This window comes from Balaenoptera acutorostrata, chromosome 13, assembly GCF_949987535.1.
Source record: "Balaenoptera acutorostrata chromosome 13, mBalAcu1.1, whole genome shotgun sequence".
Taxonomy (NCBI): Eukaryota; Metazoa; Chordata; class Mammalia; order Artiodactyla; family Balaenopteridae; genus Balaenoptera; species Balaenoptera acutorostrata.
Genome location: NC_080076.1, coordinates 8,746,870 through 8,771,459, shown reverse-complemented (window position 1 = coordinate 8,771,459; position 24,590 = coordinate 8,746,870). Strand labels below are relative to the sequence as shown.

At 35.7% G+C, this 24,590-nt stretch overlaps 1 protein-coding gene across 3 annotated transcripts in view; it reads left to right on the top strand.

The window, feature by feature from the left end:
• Positions 1 to 24,590, top strand: part of CCDC102B (coiled-coil domain containing 102B) — a 222,667-nt gene that overhangs the window by 84,198 nt on the left and 113,879 nt on the right. For all 3 annotated transcript variants that reach the window (XM_007189940.2, XM_057526837.1, XM_057526836.1), the window contains exon 6: positions 19,003 to 19,212. In XM_007189940.2, the coding sequence (XP_007190002.1) occupies positions 19,003 to 19,212 (210 nt within the window). The remainder of the gene's footprint in view (positions 1 to 19,002; positions 19,213 to 24,590) is intronic.

Sequence of the window (24,590 nt, the reverse complement as noted above, 5' to 3'; positions counted from 1 at the left end):
AAATTACAAATTCAATTTTTAGTTCTGCAAATATTTTATAGTACCTACTGTGCTAGGATCTAGTAATTCAGTGGCGTCCAAAGTAGAAATGGGCCTGTCCTCAGAGAACTGCCTTCAATGAGAGACACAGGAGTCATCAAAAATCCTACAGTTAATTGCATGTTTTCAGCTCTACGGGAGCTACATAACAGATGTGCATGATGGCGGGGGAGCTGACCTAGTTAGGAATTTTAGATTTAAAATTTTAAGTACCTGAGATTTATTTACTAACATAGTTAAATAGAATCTTCTTTATGAGGAGGCTGTTATATAACTAGAAATCCGGTGCCATAATAATTTAATTTTCTGAGATTGCCACAATAGGTGTTGATTTGAATTGATTTAAATCTCTTGTATCTCATACCTCTTATCGACTTTACATGTTCCAGCAAAGAGAGCTAGGTTACTGATAATACTGTGAATGTATCCGAAATGGTTATATAATTTTTTTTTAAATTTTTATTTATTATTTATTTATTATGTTTACTTTTTTTTGGCTGTGTTGGGTCTTCGTTTCTGTGTGAGGGCTTTCTGCAGTTGCGGCGAGTGGGGGCCACTCTTCATCGCGGTGCGCGGGCCTCTCACTATCGCGGCCTCTCTTGTTGCGGAGCAGAGGCTCCAGACGCGCAGGCTCAGTAGTTGTGGCTCACGGGCCCAGTTGCTCCGCGGCATGTGCGATCTTCCCAGACCAGGGCTCGAACCCGTGTCCCCTGCATTGGCAGGCAGATTCTCAACCACTGCGCCACCAGGGAAGCCCCTGGTTATATAATTTTGAAAGAGGATACTGATGCTTGCAAGCAGGGTAATTTAGAAGTCTGTTAGTGGTATGGATTTAAGCATTCTGGCACACTCTGAGTTCATATTGATGAAACTCAGGAAACAGAATCTATAAAAACATATTTGATATGAGTAAACCATTAGAGAAAAATAATATTCTGGGAAAAGTGAAAATCAAACTGTCACACATGGATATGCATTCTGGTCATTTAGACAAATATAAGTCTAAATGGTCTAATTATCCAAGACGAAAACTGTCACTTGTCCTGGAGTTACGGAAAACTGATAAACACAAAATCAAATAATGGATGAAAGCTTGTGATCACTTTTGCAGGAAGTATTAAGTGCCGTGAGTAACAGGTTTTATTTTTTCAAAAAGGGTTTTAAATTATGTGGAGTAGAATAAAGTATTTAAACATCTTTGCTCGGGTATCTCAACAGCAGTAGCTTTTCCCTGGTAACTAGGTCTTTGGAAAAGTTTTCTAGCTAAGTTAGATTGATGATTTAATTACAATCTGAGATTTAGTTTCTTTAACTGTAAATTTCTTACTAACTTCTGTTGGATAGAAAACAGTCTACCAAAGATTGGGATGTGGGCGGTAATAGAAGAAACTGTGTTAATCAAAACTCTTAAATGTTGGTTTGTCTCAGAATCAGGCCACGTCTTCAGAAATCCCTGCATGTTTTGGTGCCAACCTAAAACTAACCAACCTCAAGGCACCTAGTGTTTACTCAGTGTCCTCAGGTGACCTAAGGTCTCCACTGTGATGCCCTCTATGTCTCGTCCTCTTTGGGTCACACACATGCATTTGGGACTTTTCCTGGTCCTTTGGCCCATAAGCTCTGTACAATTCTTTCAAGATCCTGTTTACTGCTTTCCATGGTGGCAACAAGTGAACTTAGCAAATTCATATTAATATATTTATATTTTCATGGCATCATATCAATTATTCCTCTCAATGCTTCAAATTCAGAACTGCTTTGCTAAAAGTGTTATTACAGTATATTTGCACTGAATCAGGATTCAAATCTCCAGTAAAGAGAAATATTGTTTTATGCTAGAGGCATTAGATTTAGAACTTTCCTATTGCCATCCTTAAAAATGCTTCCCTTAGAAAACATGTTTCCATATGAACTTCTGGAAACGTGTGCTTTAAACTAAATGAGCAGTCACACTCTCTTCTTCCATCGAAATCCCAGGTTAATATGAATATGGCATAAAAGGTGAAGCAGAGGCCTGTCAGTTTAGATGGTGGAGACCTTAGTCTCATCCTGCAGTAGGGCTTGGTTCATGGTAGTTGCCCTCAACATGGCTGTTGGTTGAATGGATGAGGAGAAGGTAAGGTACATATCAAAAAGGTGAGAGCCTTCTGTTTCAACCGTCTGTGAGGTTGAAAGAAAAAAAATCAAAATGGGAGGAAGGTATAACTGAGCATAACATACTCATTTGGAAAATGATTTGATGTGTTTTATATTTTACAACATTTGATGTGTTCAAAATACACTGGTTTCCTATGTGCCTATTAATACAGCTTGGTGGGTATAATATTTTTTTAAAAGATTTATTTATTATTTATTTATTTTTGGCTGTGTCCGGTCTCAGTTGCAGCACATGGGATCTTTCGTTGTGGCACTCAGGCTCTTCATTGTGGCGCATGGGCTTGTCTCTAGTTGTGGCGCATGGGCTTCTCTCTAGTTGTGACGTGTGGGTTTTCTCCTCTCTAGTTGTGGCACCCGGGCTTTAATTGCCCCACAGCATGTGGGATCTAAGTTCCCTGACCAGGGATCAAACCTGCGTCTTCTGCATTGCAAGGTGGATTCTTTACCACTGGACCACCAGGGAAGTCCTGAGTATAACGTTTTTAGGGGCCAAAAATATCCAGAAACTAGTGACTAGTTCTGTTCCTCCAGGTCTCAAATCCGTTGTTAGTACTTCCCTCTGTAGGTGATGTGACTCCCCTTACAGGGAGTCCACCCTGACTGGTGTTCTCTCTTCTGCACAATTCCCATCTGACTCTGTGCCCACATGGTCTCCAGAGAATGCTCTGCTGCTCTTGGATATTTATTGTCCCTCTTGCATGTGAATCAAAGTTTCTATTACACTATCTATAAATTATATTTATGGAATAGATGATTTTATTTCTTTCCATATTTGGGTTTTGGAGGCTGTGTTGAAAAAGAGAGATTTAGTCTGTGGTCGTGTTCTAAATTGTGATCCCCAAAGGATACTATTTTTTGACCACAGGTGGGCATCTATTATAGCATTGATTACAGAAGATAACTTTAAGAAACTCATTTATTTGGATATTGAAAAACAGACATCTAAGTAATATAGGTTAAAGAAAGAAATTTAATGAAATTTCAGACTGAAGGACAAAAACGCTGAAATCTTGAGGGATGCTGCAAAACTCAGGGATACTTATAACGTCAATGACTGTATTAGGAAACAGTTATGTCTGCCGTGGGATAGTGCTTCTCAGATCTCAATTACAGGGAATGTAATTAACCCAGGACCCCAGCTACTGTACTCTGAAATCCAGGCAATGACACTGCACTTGCCATAGACTACTCCCAGCCAAAGACAGGCTTCCTTGTTTTGGGGGATGCAACCCTTCTCACTAGCGACTTTGACTCATAAAGCTCCTCTGTGCTCTCACCTACCTTTCCCTGGAAGGCACTGATGTCTGAGATGATTGGACCCAACTTTCCTTCTTTCCCTGTCTCTCTGTTACTCAGAGTCAATCCTGACCACAATCTGACTGTTCTCTGCCTTTCCTGACTCCCCTGCCCTTCATTATCTCTTATAGGCATTCCCCATAATAAATTCATTGCATTTAAAATGCCAGTTGTAAGAGTTGCTTCTTGAAGTACCCAGAATAACCCAATAACAAAGATAAAAAATTAGCAAGCTAAATTCTAGCAGAAAAAAAAGAAACAATGGATGTAGAAAGAGGGAAAGTCAATATTAGGAATTAATAAAATACAAATATATATATATATATATATATATAAAATAGAGTTAGCAAAGCTAGAAGTTGGTTCTTTGAAAAAAAAATGAATTCAGGCAGAATTAATTAAGAGCTATAATTAGAAAGCACTAGTAATATACAAGGGACACAGCTTTAGATAGAGCAGAAGATGCTAATAAAAATAAAATCTTACATGAGATGAATTATTGGCCAGAAAATATAACTTACCCAGTATGACTCTTATAAAAATAGAACGTCTGAATTGATTTATAACATTAAATAAAGTAAATTAAAAATTAGTGAATTAAAACTCTTTTTGTAATAAAACTCCAGCATCATAATGCTTTATGGTTAAGTTCTACCATTCAAAGTAGATAATTCCAGTTTTATAGAACATCTTCTAGAAAAGAGAAAAAAGAGGAAAAACTTCCCAATTCTTCCCACTGTGTTAGTTTAATCCTTATACTGCATCTAAGCAAGGGTCATATCAGCAAGGAAGGTTATAATCAATTTCACACATAAGTATAATGGCAAAAATACTAACCAAATACGAGTAGTCTTAATCTTATGGTGAATAAAAAATTTGATTTGTCACAGGAATGCAAGGTACACTATAACATTAGATCACTTATTATATAAGTCAGCACACTGAACAGAGTACAAGAAAAAATCAATTATGTGGTTATCTACAAGTTCGCTTTCAGTTGCTACAACTCAATTCATGATTATAGGGAAAAACATTTTAGCGCACTAAGAATCAAAGTGAATTTTTAAACCTGATAGAGTAACAAAATTTTAGAGCAAATATTTTATTTAATGATGAACTATTAGAAGCATGGTATCACTTTTTATTGAACATTCTATATCAGATGCTAGGCAGTTCAACAAAAGAAGAAGTTACAAGAACTGGAAAGATACAAAACTGTAATGATCACAGATGGTGCAATTATCTATTTAGAAAACACCAAATAATCTAAAAAATATAATTCATAAGAGTTTAGAGATACCACTGGATATAAGACCAATTAATATGTATATACCAGCAAAAATTATATCTATAAATATATATATATTATAAATAGAGTAACATTTGTGTAATGATTGGTAGACCAAAGAAACAGCAGAGTAAGAGCTCAGACACAGAGCCACCCACATATGGACAGTTGATCTATCAACAGAGTTGTCATTGGAAGCCAGTGGTAAATAGAGTAGCCAGTAAAAAGCACTGACTTTAGATTAAAGATGAATAGAAGGAATTAACTTGCATTATAATATTCATCTTTTTAATGAACAATCTCAGTTTAATGCTTTAAAAGACTGTGTGATTCTGGCTTAATCAATAAGACGAACTAATTTTTTATTCTTACACTATGTTTTTGAAAGAATTCATCAATATATCTCTTTTGTCAGATTTCCCTCCAAACATACTAAAAAAGCAACATTAAAACATAAAATTGTTACACTAAGTCATTTTTGATGTAAAGTGGTGATTTAGGGGGTTCTCATTAATACTTTTGGCACTATTTCATTTTTATCATCATCCTCTAGATTTAATTCACTCTACCATCTCCTTTTCTACTATTTCCCCCCTGTAAATCATGTACTGTGTACTTTTTTCTTCTTTACAGCTCACTGATAATAATGAAAGTTAACTTTCTATTTTATCTGAACCATCAGAGTATAATTAGTCAATATAACTTCTAATTAAAATGGTTGTTAATCCTTTAGAAAAAATAAATACATGGATTAACATGAAACATAATCTCAGTTGAGTGGAAAACCTTGCTTTAGGTGGTATCAGCAGTTTCATGTTATTTAGACACTGAGAGCTATCAGAATCTCTGAGAAGACCATCCCTGGGGCCAAGATAGTTTGTCTACTTTTAAAATTACTTTTAGGAGAGATTCTGGAAATAAAGAGGGTCTACCCTTTATGGTTTGCTTAATTTCCTGATGCAGATCTTATCAAGCATTTTACATTTACATAGTTTTTCCTAGTAGAGCACACTTGAGGTTGTAGTTAGTGAGTGGCAAAATTAATTCCTATTATATATATCATATATAAACCTCTGGTTCCTATTATCTCTGCAACAAGATCCACATTTTAAAACCTCTGTTGTGCTTCACTTCTCAAATTCTGTAAGTACTGCTTTTGTAAAGGTTCACGCCTTACTAAGTTTATAAGAAATCCACTGTAGCGTATAAAAGTTTGGTAGGAGAGTTGCAGGAAAGCATATTTCACTGTTCTTGTTTTATGTTAAAGCTTTTCTCTGACCGTTTTGGACACACTCATAAAACAGTTAAAATCATTTGGGATAATAGCAAGTGTTCATTCATATTTTTTATCTTAATAGTTGCTAGGCTATATATGGACAATTATCAACTTCTGCATGGAAATGAGGAAAATATTTGCTTACGAAATTTTGTAACACCACTAAGAATTTTTGAGACTACCTGGCTGTTGCAAAATCAAGGGTCCAAAATAACCATTTAGAGGTTTACTTGTGAAATTTATAAGTGTTCTCTACCAGGGCATCAGTAAAGCCTTTATGAATACATTTCTCTTGTCATTCTCTTGCTATAACATATACTGACTCATTTAGACATAGATGCATTGTCCTTTTTAAATTTGCATTGCTTTTGATTCATGTTCAATCTGAGATACAAGTTTTGGCCTCCTTTTTTATTAAAAAAAGTTAATTTGGACTTTATTAAAATTTACAACTTTTACTATGTGAAATATACTGCTAAGATAACTAAAACATAAGCCAAAAACTAGGAGGAAATATTTGCAAAACATGTATCTGAGAAAAGATGAGTATCCAAAATATAAATAGTTTCTCTTTAAATTTTTTAAAATACATTTATTTATTTTATTTTATTTTTGGCTGCATTGGGTCTTCGTTGCTGTGTGCGGGCTTTCTCTAGTTGTGGCAAGCAGCGGCTATTCTTTGTTGCGGTGCGTGGGCTTCTCATTGCGGTGGCTTCTCTTGTTGCGGAGCACAGGCTCTAGGAGCATGGGCTTCAGTAGTTGTGGCACACAGGCTCAGTAGTTGTGGCTCATGGGCTCTAGAGCTCAGGCTCAGTAGTTGTGGCCCATGGGCTTAGTTGCTCTGCAGTATGTGGGATCTTCCCAGAGCAGGGTTCAAACCTGTGTCCCCTGCATTGGCAGGTGGATTCTTAACCACTGCGCCACCAGGGAAGCCCTCTCTTTAAATTTTTTTTTAACTTTATTTTTTAAAGAAGTTTTAGGTTTACCACAAAATTGAGGAGAAGATACAGAGATTTCCCATATGCCCGCCACCATAGACACTCCCATTTTCAACATCCCCTACAGAGTGATACATTTGTTACAAATGATGAACCTACATTGACACATCATTAATACCCAAAGTCCATAGTTTACATTAAGGTTCACTATTGGTGTTGTACATTATATGGATTTGGACAAATGTATAATGATATGTATCTATCACTATAGTATCATACAGAGTATTTTCACTGCCCTAAAAATCCTCTGTGCTCCACCTATATATCCTTCCCTACTCTCACCTTTCCCCTTTCCTCCCTGCAACTTCTGGCAACCTCTAATATTTTTAATGTCTCTCTAACTTTGCCTTTTCCAGGATGTTATATAGTTAGAATCATACAGAATATAGTCTTTTCAGATGGCTTATTTCACTTAGTAATATGCATTTAAACTTCTTCCATATCTTTTCATGGCTTAATAGTTAATTTCCTTTTAGTGCTGAACAATATTCCATTGTGTGGACATACCACATTGTATCCATTCATCTACTGGAGGACATCTTGGTTGCTTCAAGTTTGGACAATTATGAACAAAGCTGCCATAAACATCCGTGTGCAGGTTTTTATGTGGACATAAGTTTTCAGCTCCTTTGGGTAAATAGCCAGGAGCACGATTACTAGATAGCATAGTAATAATATGCTTAGTTTTGTAAGAAACCACCAAACTGTTTCAACATAGCTGTGCTATTTTGCCTTCCCACTAGCAATGACTCAGAGTTCCTGCTGTTCCACATCTTCACCAGCATTTGGTGTTGTCAATGTTCTGTATTTCAGCCATTCTAACAGCTGTGTAGTTGTATCTCATTGTTTAATTAATTTATTTTTTTTTAGTTTTTGCAGGAAATATTTAGTTTTTTAATTTTTAAAAATTTTTAATTTTTAATAGATTTTTATTGGAGTATAATTGCTTCACAATACTATGTTAGTTTCTGTTGTACAACAAAGCGAATCAGCCATATGCATACGCAGGTCCCCATATCCCCTCCCTCTTGAGTGTCCCTCAATCCTCCCTATCCCAACCCTCTATGTCACTGCAAAGCACCAAGCCGATCTTCCTGTGCTATGCTGCTGCTTCCCACCAGCCAACTATTTTACATTTGGTAGTGGATATATGTCGATGCTACTCTCACTTCGCCCCAGCTTCACCCTCCCACCCATGTCCACAAGTCCATTCTCTATGTCTACCTCTTTATTCCTGCCCTGCAGCTAGGTTCATCAGTACCTTTTTTTTTTTTAGATTCCATATATACGCATTAGCATACGGTATTTGTTTTTCTCTTTCTGACTTACTTCACTCTGTATGACAGACTCTAGGTCCATCCACCTCACTACAAATAACTCAATTTTGTTTCTTTTTATGGCTGAGTAATATTCCATTGTATATAGGTGCCGCATCTTCCTTATCCATTCATCTGTTGATGGACATTTAGGTTGGTTCCATGTCCTGGCTATTGTAAATAGTGCTGCAGTGAATATTGTGGTATGTGTCTCTTTTTAAATTATGCTTTTCTCAGGGTATATACCCTGTAGTGGGAATGCTGGGTCATATGGTAGTTCTATTTTTATTTTTTTAAGGAACCTCCACACTGTTTTCCGTAGTAGTTGTATCAATTTACATTACCACCAACAGTGCAGGAGGGTTCCCTTTTCACCACACCCTTTCCAGCATTTATTGTTTCTAGATTTTTTGATAATGGTCATTCTGACTGGTGTGAGGTGATACCTCATTGTAGTTTTGATTTCCATTTCTCTAATAATTAGTGATGTTGAGCATCTCTTCACGTGCCTCTTGGCCACCTGTATTTCTTCCGTGGTGAAATGTCTATTTAGCCCTTCTGCCCATTTTTTAGTTTCATTGTTTGTTTTTTTGATATTGAGCTCCATGAGCTGTTTGTATATTTTGGAGATTAATCCTTTGTCTGTTGTTTCATTTGCAAATATTTTCTTACCATTCTGAGTGTTGTCTTTTTGACTTGTTTCTGGTTTCCTTTGCTGTGCAAAAGCTTTTAAGTTTAATTAAGTCCCATTAAGTTTATTTTTGTTTTTATTTCTGTTACTCTAGGAGGTGGGTCAAAAAAGATCTTGCTGTGGTTTATGTCAAAGAGTGTTTTTCCTATGTTTTCCTCTAAGAGTTTTATAGTGTCTGGTCTTATATTTAAGTCTTTAATCCATTTGGAGTTTATTTTTGTGTATGGTGTTAGGGAGTGTTCTAATTTCATTCTTTTACATGTAGCTGTCCAGTTTTCCCAGCACCACTATTGAAGAGACTGTCTTTTCTGCACTGTCTATCCTTGCCTCCTTTGTCGTAAATTAGGTGCCCATATGTGAGTGGGTTTATCTCTGGGCATTCTATTCTGTACCATTGATCTATATTTTTGTTTTTGTGCCAGTACCATACTGTCTTGATTACTGTAGCTTTGTAGTATAGTGTGAAGTCAGGGAGCCTAATTCCTCCAGCTCTGTTTTTCTTTCTCAAGATTGCTTTGGCTATTCGGGGTCTTTTTTGTTTCCATATGAATTGTAAAATTTTTTGTTCTAATTCAGTGAAGAATGCCATTGGTAGTTTGATAGGGAATGCATTAAATCTGTAGATTGCTTTGGGTAGTCTAGTCATTTTCACAATATTGATGCTTCCAATACAAGAACATGGTATATTCCTCCATCTGTTTATGTCATCTTTGATTTCTTTCATCAGTGTTGTATAGTTTTCTAAGTACAAGTCTTTCACCTCCTTAGGCAGGTTTATTCCTAGGTATTTTTTCTTTTTGTTGCAATGGTAAATGGGAGTGTTTCCTTAATTTCTCTTTCTGATTTTTCATTGTTGGTGTATAGGAATGCCAGAGATTTCTTGGTTGCATTAATTTTGTATCCTGCAACCTTCCTAAATTCATTGATTAGTTCTAGTAGTTTTCTGGTAGGATCTTTAGGATTTTCTATGTATAGTATCATGTCATCAGCAAAGAGTGACAGTTTTACTTCTTCTTTTCCAATCTGTATTCCTTTTATTTCTTTTTCTTCTCTGATTGCTGTGACTAGGACTTCCAAAACTATGTTGAATAAGAGTGGTGAGAGTGGACATCCTTGTTTTGTTCCTGATCTTAGTGGAAATGCTTTCAGTTTTTCACCATTGAGTATGATGCTTGCTGTGGGTTTGTCATATATGGCCTTTATTATGTTGAAGTAATTTCCCTCTATGCCCACTTTCTGGAGAGTTTTTATCATAAATGGGTGTTGAATTTTGTCAAAACCTTTTTCTGTGTCTATTGAGATGATCATATGGTTTTTATTCCTTAATTTGTTAATGTCGTGTATCCCACTGATTGACTTGCGTGTTGAAGAATCCTTGCATCCCTAGGATAAATCCCACTTGATCATGGTGTATTATCCTTTTAATGTGCTGTTGGATTTTGTTTGCTAGTATTTTGTTCAGGATTTTTGCATCTATGTTCTTCAGTGATACTGGTCTGTAATTTTCTATTCTTGTGATATCTTTTTCTGGTTTTGGTATCAGGGTGATTGTGGCTTCATAGAATGAATTTGGGAGTGTTTCTCCCTCTGCAATTTTTTGGAAGAGTTTGAAAAGGATAGGTGTTAGCTCTTGTCTAAATGTTTGATAGAATTCACCTGTGAAGCCATCTGGTCCTGGACTTTGGTTTGTTGGAAGATTTTAAATTATGGTTTCAATTTCATTACTTGTGATAGGTCTGTTTATATTTTCTAATTCTTCCTGGTTCAGTCTCGGAAAATTGTACCTTTCCAAAAATTTGTCCATTTCTTCGTGGTTGTCCATTTTATTGGCATATAGTTGTTTGTAGTAGTCTCTTATAATCCTTTGTATTTCTGCAGTGTCAGTTGTGATTTCTCCTTTTTCATTTCTGATTCTATTGATTTGAGTTTTCTCCCTTTTTTTCTTGATGAGTCTGGCTAAGGGTTTATCAATTTTGTTTAACTTCTCAAAGAACCAGCTTTTAGTTTTATTGATCTTTGCTGTTGTTGTCTTCATTTCTATTTCATTTATTTCTGCTCTGATCTTTAAGATTTCTTTCCTTCTACTGACTTCGGGTTTTCTTTGTTCTTCTTTCTCTAGTTGTTTTAAGTGTAGGTTTAGATTGTTTATTTGAGATTTTTCTTGTTTCTTGAGGTGAGATTGAATTGCTATAAAGTTCCCTCTTAGAACTGCTTTTGCTGCATCCCATAGGTTTTGGGTCATCGTGTTTTCATTGTCATTTGTTTTTATGTATTTTTTAATTTCTTCTTTGATTTCTTCAGTGATCGCTTGGTTATTTAGTAGTGCACTGTTTAACCTCCATATATTTGTGTTTTTTAGTTTTTTTTCTGTAACTGGTTTCCAATCTCATAGCATTGTGGTCAGAAAAGATACTTGATATGATTTCAATTTTCTTAAATTTTCGTGGCTTGATTTGTGACCCAAGATGTGACCTATACTGGAGAATGTTCTGTGTGCACTTGAGAAGAAAGTGTATTCTGCCACTTTTGGGTGGAATGTTCTATAAATGTCAATTAGATCTATCTGGTCTATTGCATCATTTAAAGCTTGTGTTTCCTTATTTATTTTCTGTTTGGATGATCTGTCCATTGGTGTAAGTGGGGTGTTAAAGTCCCCTACTATTAATGTGTTACTGTCAATTTCTCCTTTCATGGTTGTTAGAATTTGCTTTATGTATTGAGGTGCCCCTATGTTGGGTGCATTAACATTTACAATTGTTATGTCTTCTTCTTGGATTGATCCTTTGATCATTATGTAGTGTCCCTCCTTATCTCTTGTAACTGTCTTTATTTTATTGTAACAGTCTTTATTTTAAAATATATTTTATCTGATATGAGTATTGCTACTCATATCTCATACTCTTTTTATTTCCATTTACTTGGAATATCTTTTTCCATCCCTTCACTTTCAGTCTGTATGTGTCCCTAGGTCTGAATTGGGTCTCTTGTAGACAGCATATATATGGGTCTTGTTTTTGTATCCATTCAGCCAGTCTGTGTCTTTTGGTTGGGGCATTTAATCCATTTACATTCAAGGTTATTATCAGTATGTATGTTCCTATTACCATTTTCTTAATTGTTCTGGGTTTGTTTTTGTGGGTCTTTTTCTTCTCTTGTGTTTCCCACTTAGATAAGTTTCTTTGACATTTGTTTTAAAGCTGGTTTGGTGGTGCTCAGTTCTCTTAGCTTTTGCTTGTCTGAAAAGCTTTTGACTTCTCCATCGAATCTGAATGAGATCCTTGCTGGGTAGAGTAATCTTGGTTGTAGGTTTTTCTCTTTCAACACTTTAATTATATCCTGCCACTCCTTTCTGGCACCTAGAGTTCCTGCTGAAAAATCAGCTGATAACCTTATGGGGATTCATTTGTATGTTTTTTTTTTGTTTTTCCCTTGCTGCTTTTAATATTCTTTCTTTGACTTTAATTTTTCTTAGTTTGATTAATATGTGTCTTGGTGTGTTTTTCCTAGGGTTTATCCTGTATGGGACTCTCTGTGCTTCCTGGACTTGGGTAACTATTTCCTTTCCCATGTTAGGGAAGTTTTCAACTATAATCTCTTCAAATATTTTCTCAGACCCTTTCTTTTTCTCTTCTTCTTCTGGGACCCCTATAATTCGAATGTTAGTGCATTTAGTGTTGTCCCAGAGGTCTCTGAGATTGTCTTCAGTTCTTTTCATTCTTTTTTCTTTATTCTGCTCCTCAGCATTTATTTCCACCATTTTGTCTTCCAGCACACTTATTCGTTCTTCTGCCTCAGTTATTCTGTTATTGATTCCTTCTTGTGTATTTTTCCTTTCAGTTATTGTGCTGCTCATCTTTGTTTGTTCTTTAGTTCTTCTAGATCTTTGTTAAACATTTCTTGTATTTTCTCAGTCAGTGCCTCCATTCTATTTCGGAGATTCTGGATCATCTTTACTCTCATTATTCTGCATTCTTTTTCAGTTAGATTGCCTATTTCCTCCTCATTTATTTGGTCTTGTAGGTTTTACCTTGCTCCTTCATCTGTGACTTTTTTTTTGCCATCTCATTTTTTTTTTTTTTTTTTTTTAGTGAGTGGGATTGTGTTCCTGTCTTACTGGTTGTTTGGCTTGAGACTCCCAACACTGAAGTTTGTTAGCTATTGGGTAGAGCTGGGTCTTGGTGCTGAGATGAGGAACTCCATGAGACCTCACTCCAGTGATTACTCCCTGGGGTCTGAGGTTCTCTGCTGCTTCAGTGGTTCGGACTCAGAACTCCCACCACAGGAGCTTTGACCCAACTCCGGGCTCGTGAACCATGATCCCACAAGCCACGAGTGCAGCAAAATAAAAAAGAACAATAATAAAGTAAAAAATAAAATTTGACTAGGAAACTAACATATATGTTAGAAAGAATATAAAAATAAAAATATAGATGAATCAACAACTGGAAGGTACATCAGTACCACAATAGTAAAAAAGAAGAGGAGGGAAAAGAAAAAGAAAAAAAAGGGGGAAAAGGCCTTGGCTGTGGAGGGCGGGGCCTAAGCAAGTAGAAGGTTTGGGCAGTGGGCAGAGCCATGCTTAGGACCCCCAGGGCTGGAAAAGGCCCTGGGGTCTGTGGGGGTGGGGCTTAGGCTCAAGGTACAGAAGGGGCCCAGGCGTGCCTCCCACCCCTGCTCTCAGAGGGCAGTGGACCTCACCTGGGAGCCCAGCAGGCTTCCTGGGCTCGAATGGGTGGGACAAACGCCCTCCTCTCCTCTCCTGCTCCTCCGGTCTGGGAGGGCCCCTCCCGCCTGCCTCTCCTGATCTCCCTGGCCTCCCTCCTATGCCCCCAGGACCAATGAGGCTGGGGGGTACAGGGGGGCCTTGGAGGGCAGGGACTCACCTGGGAGCTCAGCAGACTCCCGTGCCCAAGTGGGCGGGGCAATTGCCCTCCCTTCCTCTCCCGTTCCTCCCACAGGGCCCCTCCCACCTGCCTCTCCTAATCTCTCTGGCCTCAGGGGTGCCAATCCTGTCTGGCCTCCACTTCTCCTCCTCCCTCAGTCCCCTTACGTCCTACCAGTTCACTTTGGGGTCCCTCCCGTCTCCTTGGGCATCAGAGTCCCCCCACCAGCAGCCGGCAGGCACCCTAGTTGTGGGGAGACGCTAACTCTGCATCTTCCCACACCGCCATCTTGACTCCACCCCTCTCATTGTGTTAATTTGCATTTTCCTGATGACATATTATGTGGAACATCTTTTCATATGCTTATTTGATATCTGTATATCTTCTTTGGTGAGATGTCTGTTATCCATAAGTCTTGGGCCCATTTTTAGTTGGGTTGTTTGTTTTCTTATTGTTGAATTTACATAGTTATTGGTGTATTTTGGATAACAGTTCTTTATTAGATATATTTTGCAAATATTTTTTCTTTGTCTGTGGCTTGTTTTCTCTTTCTCTTGGCACTGTCCTTCTAGAGCAGTTTTTAATTTTAATGAAGTCTAGCTTATCAATTATTTCGTTCATGGATCATGCCTTTGGTGATGTATCTAAAGAGTCATCACCAAACCGAAGGTCATCTAGATTTTCTCCTAGGCTATCTATCTTCTATGAGTTTTATGGTTTTGTACTTTACATTCAGGTCCATGATCCATTTTGGGTTAATTTCTGTTCAGGTTTAGTGTCTGTATGTAGAGTAATTGTTTCCGCATGTGGATCCCTCTCCCTGTATTTAAGTTTGGCATACATTTGGTTTCAAATTAGTTCTGGGACTCCTTACTTTTAGAAATTCTCCAAGGATTTTAAATGAAATTAAAGCAACTAAAATACACATGACATTACCTATTACAAAAATTAGTCATTGCTCTGTTGACTTTTGGTAAAAGAGGCAGTGAGCTATCACTGAGCTATAGTTAACTGTGGACAGGAGGGAAGTAGACTGATCTAGGAAGAGGTGTCCCCACTTCTTATTTGTGATTCCACGACACGGTTAGAGGAAGAGTGTTAAAAGGTCCAGGGGAGGGGGAGGGGTGGCATCAGCAATATGCACACTGCATTTAGGTTTCAGTTTCCACACTTTTGAATGTGAGTCTACAGAATCACTTCTCCTGAGTTAATTTGCAACGAAGCAAGGATCAAAATCCCCAAAATATATCAAAACAAAAGAAAAACATCAACAAAATCTTTGCTGCAGTGTAGTACAATGGATTCAGAGTGTGTTGGTTGCTATGGCAAGGGGATACACATACATCAGTGGCTATCTGTTAGCGTGGTGTAGGTGGAGTGAACTCACGACTGGAATCACAGAGACACCTTAGGTGAACCATGGCTTGGATTCTTTGCCCACCTTGAGAAGTACTTCTAGTCTTAGAACTCCAGTTTCCTCCTGTGTAGCACATACAAACTTACAGGACTATTGTAAGGATAGGAAATAACCTATATAGCTCTTTACCAGGAATATATTAGGTCTTCAGTAAAAGGGTAATAATCTCCTACTGCTAGGAAATAACAAGCTTCCTGCTTTTTACCTCTTACTTCCAAAATCACAGTGCTTGTAATGAGGTTTTATAGCTGACTTGTCTGAAATGAAAATTCTGAACATTTGCAATCAATTACTGGAACATGCACATTGTTTTTAGGTGGCACTTCACTGGCCTGCAGAACGCCATGTTGTGCATTCTGTTGGGGTTTTTCTCCGTTGAAAAGGTCCATTTACAAGATGTCATTTTGATAAAACATGATGAAAAACAATACAGTATTTCACCTGTCATTATTTGAGTTGGCTGTGGGTATGTTTTGTTCTTTAGAAAACATATTTATGACAGGAAATATTTGTGTTGAGTTTGAAAGTTTAATAACTATTTTCCCTAAATCATTCCTGCCTCATAACGCTAAGCTGTAGGAAATACTGTTCATATTTTATAAATGAAAAATAGAGGCTCTCAGGATAAAAAGAATTGGGACTCAATTCTAGGTAATTTTACTGAAAATCCTCTTTACCTCGCTGTACTCACCTATCACAAAATGCAACGCAGCCATGACAGCATTAATAAGAGTTGAGTAAATGTACTGAGAAATTCTACTGGCATTAAGTAATAGTGAGTAAATAACTGGTTCTTCTAGGATGGTATCTTAATTTCACTTTGTGCCCAATTATTGTAATTGAAGTACAGAGGAGCTTTTTCCTGGAGACTACCAGTATGTACTTTCTCTTTCCTTCAACAGGTCCTTATGAAGCACTGACATAGCACATGTCAGGTGCCAGGCTGATGAGCAAACTGACACAGTTCTGGTTTCATAAAACTTACGTTCTAGTTATCGAGTTCACTGCAGTCTATTATTGATGTCCTTTCAGCAGTATCAAGCAATGACAATTCCTGAAGATCGAGCTTATACATGAATATGTTTAGAAATGACTGAATCGTTACACTGCACACCTTAAATGTGTACAATGCTGTATGTCAATCATATCTCAGTAAAACTGGAAGGAAGGAAGCAAATACATAAACACATATATATATACATATATACCTATATAAATAAAATAAATGACCCAATATTTCATCCTTGGGAATAATCACAATATTACATTTTTTCACAAGAAACTCAAACGATTCTTAAATTCACCCTTGCTTTTAAGCATCAGTGACTACTTGTTTTCATACTTATTCTCCTGAACTCCTAATACTTCATGATTGGACTCTTGGATCTTATGATGTTCAAACCTATTTCCTACTTCCCTTTATTGAGATACTCTTAGCTTGATTCTGCCTCTCTGCCTTCTTAAACTTCAGGTTTCAGCTTAAATATTGTTTCTTCAAATAACCTCCTCTGATTTCCTAATTTACTGCAGGTCTTTCCCATAACATCCAGGGGTTTTTCTCCTTTACAAGATGCTGCCCAATTTATACTTATATATATACTTGTATTTTGACAATAGTATATCCAGTGCCTGAAAGATACTCAATAAATATTTGTTAAACAGCTGAATAGTTGGATATTTATATATTTTTCTCAATGTTTAATATTCATAAAATTGGAGGTCATTAAATCAACAAATATTTTAGTGTTTACTCTGGTTAGAATATACTTCTACGTTAAAAGTTTTTAGAAAATATTTTTCAATAAGTCCTGTATTACCTGAAATTCATTTAAGAGTAGTACCCACTATTAGTTAAAATTCATAGCATATTAGAGTTAGAATTAAAATGTTCTAGAATGTTTCTCTTGATCATTGGAAGCAAATCAATGGAATTCCATTTCAGTTTGATCAGTTATTAGAATTTCTTACAAAAAACCCTGAAAGTTTAAAATAGTACCTGATCTTTCTTTCATCATTTTAACTTGCATTTAATTGAATGGCTTTTAAGGTGGTAGATTTTTGTATGATTCTTAGAAAAGAATAATCTTACAAGAAAGAATTTTGAAAAATGAAATCAAAAATAAAACTGCTAATAATATTTCTGATCCAATTTTCACAAAACCTTTACTTTTTTTGATATGTGTTATATACCTAAATTTATCAGATAATTGGTATGTCACTAAAAATCTTCAAATAGTAAATAATCACACATCATTATGTAAGCTTTGTTGTTATTACTGTTAATATAATTCCTTTCTTCAATTATTATTTTTTTAATTTAGAGTTTACTCATTCAAACCATCTATTACTTATTTAAAATCCTATTTGTACCTCTTATCTGTTATTAGGTATAAAACTGACTTCAGCAATTTCTTTTAAATGCCTACAATTTTACAAAGACTTGACATAGCATCATATTTGTCCTTGACCAAGAGTACATTTATTCTCCTAAAATTAATATTTCATCACTAAGTTGGTGACTTTTATTACAACTTTATTATTTTCATTCTGATAAGTGATGTGATGTTAGTCAAAAAGTTTAAGCATTAATCTTAATAATTAAAGACATGTCATGTTCTAAATTGCATTTTGAAATACTGTTTTCACCTCATATCCCAAACAGGCATCCCAAATGTCAAATCACGTCATCTAAAATTTGATCCCTTAGTTTATTATATTTAATTGATAAACAAGGTCTAGTGCCAAGAATGTAATTTTAATTTCTTGTTTTTTAGAAGCTAGAGCCTCACTTAGATTTGGGAACAGAACATTTTCGACAATAATGGCACAATTATATGTGTATGAAAAAGCAGTTTTTAGACTTTTTAAAACAGAATTAATTTCCAAAGCTATTATTGAAGTCTAACAGTTTCTTAATGTTGACGTCTCTTTTAGAATTTAAAATGTCATGAGAACTACTTTAAAATAGTATAATACTATTCAATACTTTGCCATCAAGCCATTTAAAACTAAGTGTGAAAATAAGTAATTTTCAATCTTTATCCATAACAAATAGTTTTAAAATACCTCATATTTTAATCATGTTGCCAACCTCTATTCCCTGAAAATCAAATTGGCCATTCACTCGGGTGAGTTTGACTATATTGTATAGTACTTTAATCATGGCATTTATGATATTTTATTACATTCACTTGTCTTTCTTTGCAGTGCCTACAAGTTGAAAGGTATAGTAAATAACTTAATGAATGAGTCAATGAATACATGAACTATATCCATCCAACCAGAATTGCCCAAGAAATGATTTTGTGCCTTCTAAACTGATAAATGTTCATCAACTGAGTGGAAATTATTGACAAAATATTATCAGTTTTTCACTTAATGTGTTTGTTTGACAATATGGTCTGTTTGGTTATAGAAATAGTGCCATAACCAAGAAGGCAGGTGTATTTATCTAGGGCATGATCTGGTCTTAGGATTTTTGTGTTGTCCTCAACTTTTCAGACAAATAGAGTTTTCTTTTTAAAAATTGTGTAAATGTACATATCCATGAACCTTTCTTAGTGGAGGCCTGTTTGCTGGGTGCCTGGCCTTTTGGCAATTACAAATGCTACATGTTGCTTCTCTGTGTTTTCTGTGTTTAGCTAGAGAGATTGCAGGCTGAAAATACATCCGAGTGGGACAAGAGGGAGATACTTGAAACAGAAAAACTAGGACTGGAGAGAGAAAATAGAAGGCTAAAGTTCCAGGTGAAAGACATGGAAGAGCTCCTGGATAGGAAAAATAGATTAATTGCAAACTCTCAAGGTCCTGATTTCAAGAAATCACAAATTGAACTACAGGAAAAAAACAAGGTATGGGTACTCTTTGGAAGCAAATGTTCTCACTTTCTGTATATTCCTGCCCTGATGTCTAGTGGATGCTGCTTTAACTTTCACATACCTCAAATCTGAATATTTTCTTTTGTACTATCTCATATCTGATAGTTTGATCTTTTCCCATTGTAATATAAAATATATATAAAATGTTGTTCATGATAGGAAAAGCGAGTGTGACAAATTTTGTATGAAGATGTTAGAATATGACAAATCTGAGAGTTTCAAGCTTTTCCAAAAGGAAGAAAAACATGAAGTAAAGGATGAACCTTTGTGTGTTTGGTTTCCTGTTATAGCTTTGTCTCAGTTTTCCACGCAACTGATCTTATTTTCAATGAGTATATTTCTCCGTTAGTTTGGGCAACTATGTAATAAGCATTTGTCAGTAGCTATGGTAAGTATCTGTGTAAACATTTAAATGTAGCTGGTTCACTCCTATTTGGTTTCTTTTTAGTTAGTCTCAGAAAAATTATTTTTGAGTCAATTAAACACATCGTGTTACAAATAGCCTTTATAGGCTATGACATAAATGTTAAAGCCAGAATTAAATTCAAATTTTGACTTTGGGAAATTTAGGTTGTTTTGGAATTGTTTTGTCCTAAAGCCAACAGACATATTTACTGCTATGGATGGGATTTGTTTGATAAGTGGTTTTTAGATTTTTAAAATATTCTCTTAGTGGCAGGTGTAATTTATGTGTTTTAGTGTCATTATGCTACAAAACATATACAGCTTGTTTCTATTTCTTCCATGAAAGTATCTATAGTACCTTAATACACAATTCTATTTTTTTCACTCAATTCCTTTAACAGTGAGTTAAAAGTGAGTTTGAAAAGTTCATATTTTTGAGTTATGTAAGTAGTTCATACTCATATGAGCTCTAATAGCTAAATGCGCAGAAAAATTGAATTCCATATTATTTTTCCTTATTCTTTGTGATTTTAGGGATTTATTGCAAATGCAAGATTAAATTGGATTAGTGTTTCATGACTTGGCAATGCAAATATCTAAAGTTAACTGTTATAGTCAGTGATCATAATTTTCTATTATACGGATTCATAAACCATCCGTAATGGTGTATGGTTCTGACATGTACACAACTGATAAATCTGTAGAGAAATTTCTGCAGATTGCCAATTGTGAAAGCACAATTGTTTCAATTACGGAACAAGTTTTGGTCATCAAAATAACTGTTTCCCTTTGGTTCACTTGAACAGAAAAAGCATTTACTTATATTATACTCTTTGTCAGTTACTGCTCTAGATGCTGGTGATGTAAAGATGAATGAATCTTTTTTTTTCTTTTTCATTTATTTTTGGCTGCGTTGGGTCTTCTTTGCTGTGCACAGGCTTTCTCTAGTTGCGGCGAGTGGGGGCTACTCTTCGTTGCGGTGCGCCGTGGTGGCTTCTCTTGTTGCAGAGCACGGGCGCTAGGCACGTGGGCTTCAGTAGTTGTGGCACGCAGGCTCAGTAGTTGTGGTTCGTGGGCTCTAGAATGCAGGCTCAGTAGTTGTGGTGCACAGGCTTAGTTGCTCCGCAGCTTGTGGGATCTTCCCAGACTAGGGTTCGAACCCATGTCCCCTGCATTGGCAGGCAGATTCTTAACCACTGCACCACCAGGGAAGTCCCAAGATGAATGAATCTTTATCCCTGCCTAGCATGGGCTTACAGTCTGTCTGGGGAGATATACACACTATATCTATGTGTAACAATATACACATAAATTGTTATCAATATTACATTGTGATGATTGCTAAGAGTAAAGTGGAATGGGAACTCAGATGAAGAAGTAATTCACTCTATTCCACTTTGATGCCTTTCTAGTTATATCAAACCGTTGTAGCATAAAGTGTGTCATTTAGGAAATATGAGGGCTGATTGGGGTCTGTTTGGAGCTAGTATATATGCCAGTCGCTTGTCCTGTTAACAGGCCACCCTAAGTTTAGACCTGGGCTCTTTGGGACCAATGTAGTTCTTTGGCCCAGAACTGAACAGACCTTGGAAACTGGGAAGATTCTGGAAGGTCTGAACAACTCAGTGGGAGTGCTCATCAATCAGAAGACTATTCCCTAAGCATATATCATTTTGATGGCTGGGAAGAGGTGTTAGCAATTTTTTACAATCTTCATTAAGAATTCAGACTCACCACTTAAACCAAAATAATTACTTGTCATGGAGTAGCTGCGGGTCAAAATCCTTGGTGCCACAGAGATCCCCATAGGTCAAAATATCAAGATTCAGATGTCCCCAAATGTCAAATGAATCAAAGCTGCATGTGGAACATGCCAAAGGCCAGGGAATAGTATAGATGTCATTATAACACACAGCTAAATTATGGTTTTAACATTTCAATAAAAACTAATCTATATGTATAAAATTATGTGCATAAGTACCATAAAGGAGCAACATGTATATGTATGCATATAAGTACCCTACAGAATTACCAGATATCTAAATGCATAAAAGTACTATATATGAGTGAGATGGGCAAATAGGTGCTGGCATATAAGAGACACAACTGTAAACATCACTCATCATCTCTAAAGAGATGTAAAAGAGATGTAAAATATCTTACCACATTATATTTACATCTAATCACATTTAACAAATATTTGTGGCAGATACAAGTCTACTTGCTGCTCATAGAAATCTCCATATCAATAAATTTTGTTAATTTCTTGAGTTTTAACAATTTCATTATTCAATGAAATTTTTATAAATCCTACTTATTTGGGAGGGGAGGACTTTTACATAGTGTTTTTAGCTTTAGTATTATAGGGAATGCATTTTTAAAGAAAATGGCTTTCAATTTTAAATTGTACTATTAATTTAAAGACAAAGATTCTTTCTCACACGAGTGATTTCATCACATAAATCTCCATCTGGTAGTTGCTTTTATAGCTTATGTTTAAGGCTATGTGTGCATCAATTTTTTACAATTAATAAAAAGCACTATACCTGAATTTTTAATGGCTAGATTGGAAAATTATTACTCTAGTAGTAGCAAATTGTTTTTAAAGCATAAACCACTGCCACAGACTTTTCTAGAACAACTTCAGCATGTGGATCTTTTGGTTTGTCATTGCTTTGGGTATTAGTTGCACTGTTCCATGGCTTTAGTATAATCGACAGAACAACTGATATCTGATAATGGACCTTCGGCAGCAGTATTGAGTATACTCTTATCAGAATGAAGCTGCATTTTAAATGATGGCAAAGATGCTTGAGAATAGCTTTGGAAAACATAAAAGAATCAAAGTGTGTGGTTTAAGAGGAGAACAATGGAGCTACATATGAAACTGACTCCACTGCCAATAGGTAAGTGTACTGGTGATGCCTGATATTAGTCTGTGTATCTCCATACAACATTAAAAAAAAATCCACTTATACTTATGAATATGCAGAAACACATATGTTGGGATCATTAATATTTCATATTTTTAAAAACATATTCCAGGCAGTCAGCAAATTTGAATTCAGTTACCCGAAATATTTGTTAAAAAATGTTCTTCATTTTCTTTCACAAGATCAATGTCACTAAAAATTTGAAGTGTATTAAAAATTATGGTGATATCTAAAGTAGGGTGTTCATGTCACACTGTAATGTGGAAAGAAATTACTAATACTTTTTTTAGCTCCTACTTTTTGAGTTTCCGTGTTATGAAGGATAATAAAATAAAATATTTTAAATGAGTAAAGTAGCACTCCATAGAACATAATCAGATTAACATATTATTCAATTAATAATCATTAACTATAATCATTTAAAAAATGCTAAACTCATAAATCTCATACAGGCATAAAATGAACACACGTGAAAGGTTTTATTTAATCCATTCATTCCTGAAGAAACCAGTAAGATGTTATAGCCAGTTGAGAGAAGTATCTAAGTATCAGACAAGGGACAACCAGGAATGCTGAAATGAATTTGGTTAATAGATGCAAAACTGATTTTTTTTTCTGTGAGGGGTAAGGACATAAATTGCACTGCCACCAGGCAAAATTCATCTGCAGCTCTATGGATGAGAATAATATGCATTGCTGTGGGTTATCTAGAAATTACAGAGTTGTGTGTAAAATACCTTAAAGACACTGAAAGTTGCTGGTCCCTTTAGAGTGAGAAAACCCTACCTAGGGGACTGTGTTAGAAAGGACCATCTTCTCCAGGGCTTGGTGAAAAGAAAAAAATAAAAGTAAACAGCTGTAAGTACTTTATTAATTCTAATCCCTTTCTGAGCTCTTACTTGTCCCGTTTCTCCCTTTGTTCACTTCTTTGAACTTCAGGACAGAGAATAAGATAAGAAAAGATGAATGAGAGGAAAGGAAATGAAAAGTGGGGTTTGTGACCACCATAAAGTGATAAAACATAACAAAACAACCAAAGAGGAAACAGACACATATAACCTAATATTTATCAAAATATGTCATCATTTTGCTGTAATGGAGAAAAGTAGAACTGCAATTCCCAGCGATTTTTTAAAAAAAATTATGATACCTGTCCTGTAAAGGCTGATTTGCTTTCTTCAATGTATGGCACAGATTCTTGTGCTTGTGAAACCTTAATTCTGCTGATGTGCAGTGTATGTATTTCCCATTGCCAACAATACTTTTTCGAGTGAAATGTTATTGGAAAAAGTGGTCAGTATTCGACTGAGCAAAGCCCCACGGACTAGTCGACATGGTCTCATGAAGCGCTTTGGAAGCTTGTTTTCTTAAATCATTCTGGCAACTGATTCCCTTCATTCAGGTCACATAATGGGTCATTCTCAGAAAGTTAATGTGACAGAGTGGTAATTGATGTTTCTCACGAAAATGATGAATTAATCTGAAAGTGGAAAGGCCATCAAAGTCAACTAATGAATTTACTGACAGTGTCCATTCCTTCAACAGGAATGGCATTGTATTTATTTTGCTTGGCAACTTTGTCTTCAGAAATATTTTATTTCCATTCAGTGGTGTAGCAGTCAAACCTATGGATCTGTTAATTTTTCCCCATTCATTATTGTTCTTCCAAAGCCTGCTTCTACTCATAGAATTATTGAACAATTTAAGAATAAACAATAATTTTATCTATTCTTTTACTGTTGTGAAATAGTAGTAATTTAAATACAGAACATTATAATTTGATGTTATTAGATATTATCATTTTATGTCTTCCTTTAGCTGTTCTTAGCCAGCTTTTCTCTCTGAGATATATTAGAAATTTCAACTTTTAATATAGTTTTTAGTATAAACTTTTATTACTGTAGAGACTTTTAGATATGTGGAAAATTTTAACCCTTTTGTATGTGAAGTATGTTATATTTTGTTTATAAAAAATGAAAATAATTTATTTTGAGGAATGGCATGTATATCAAA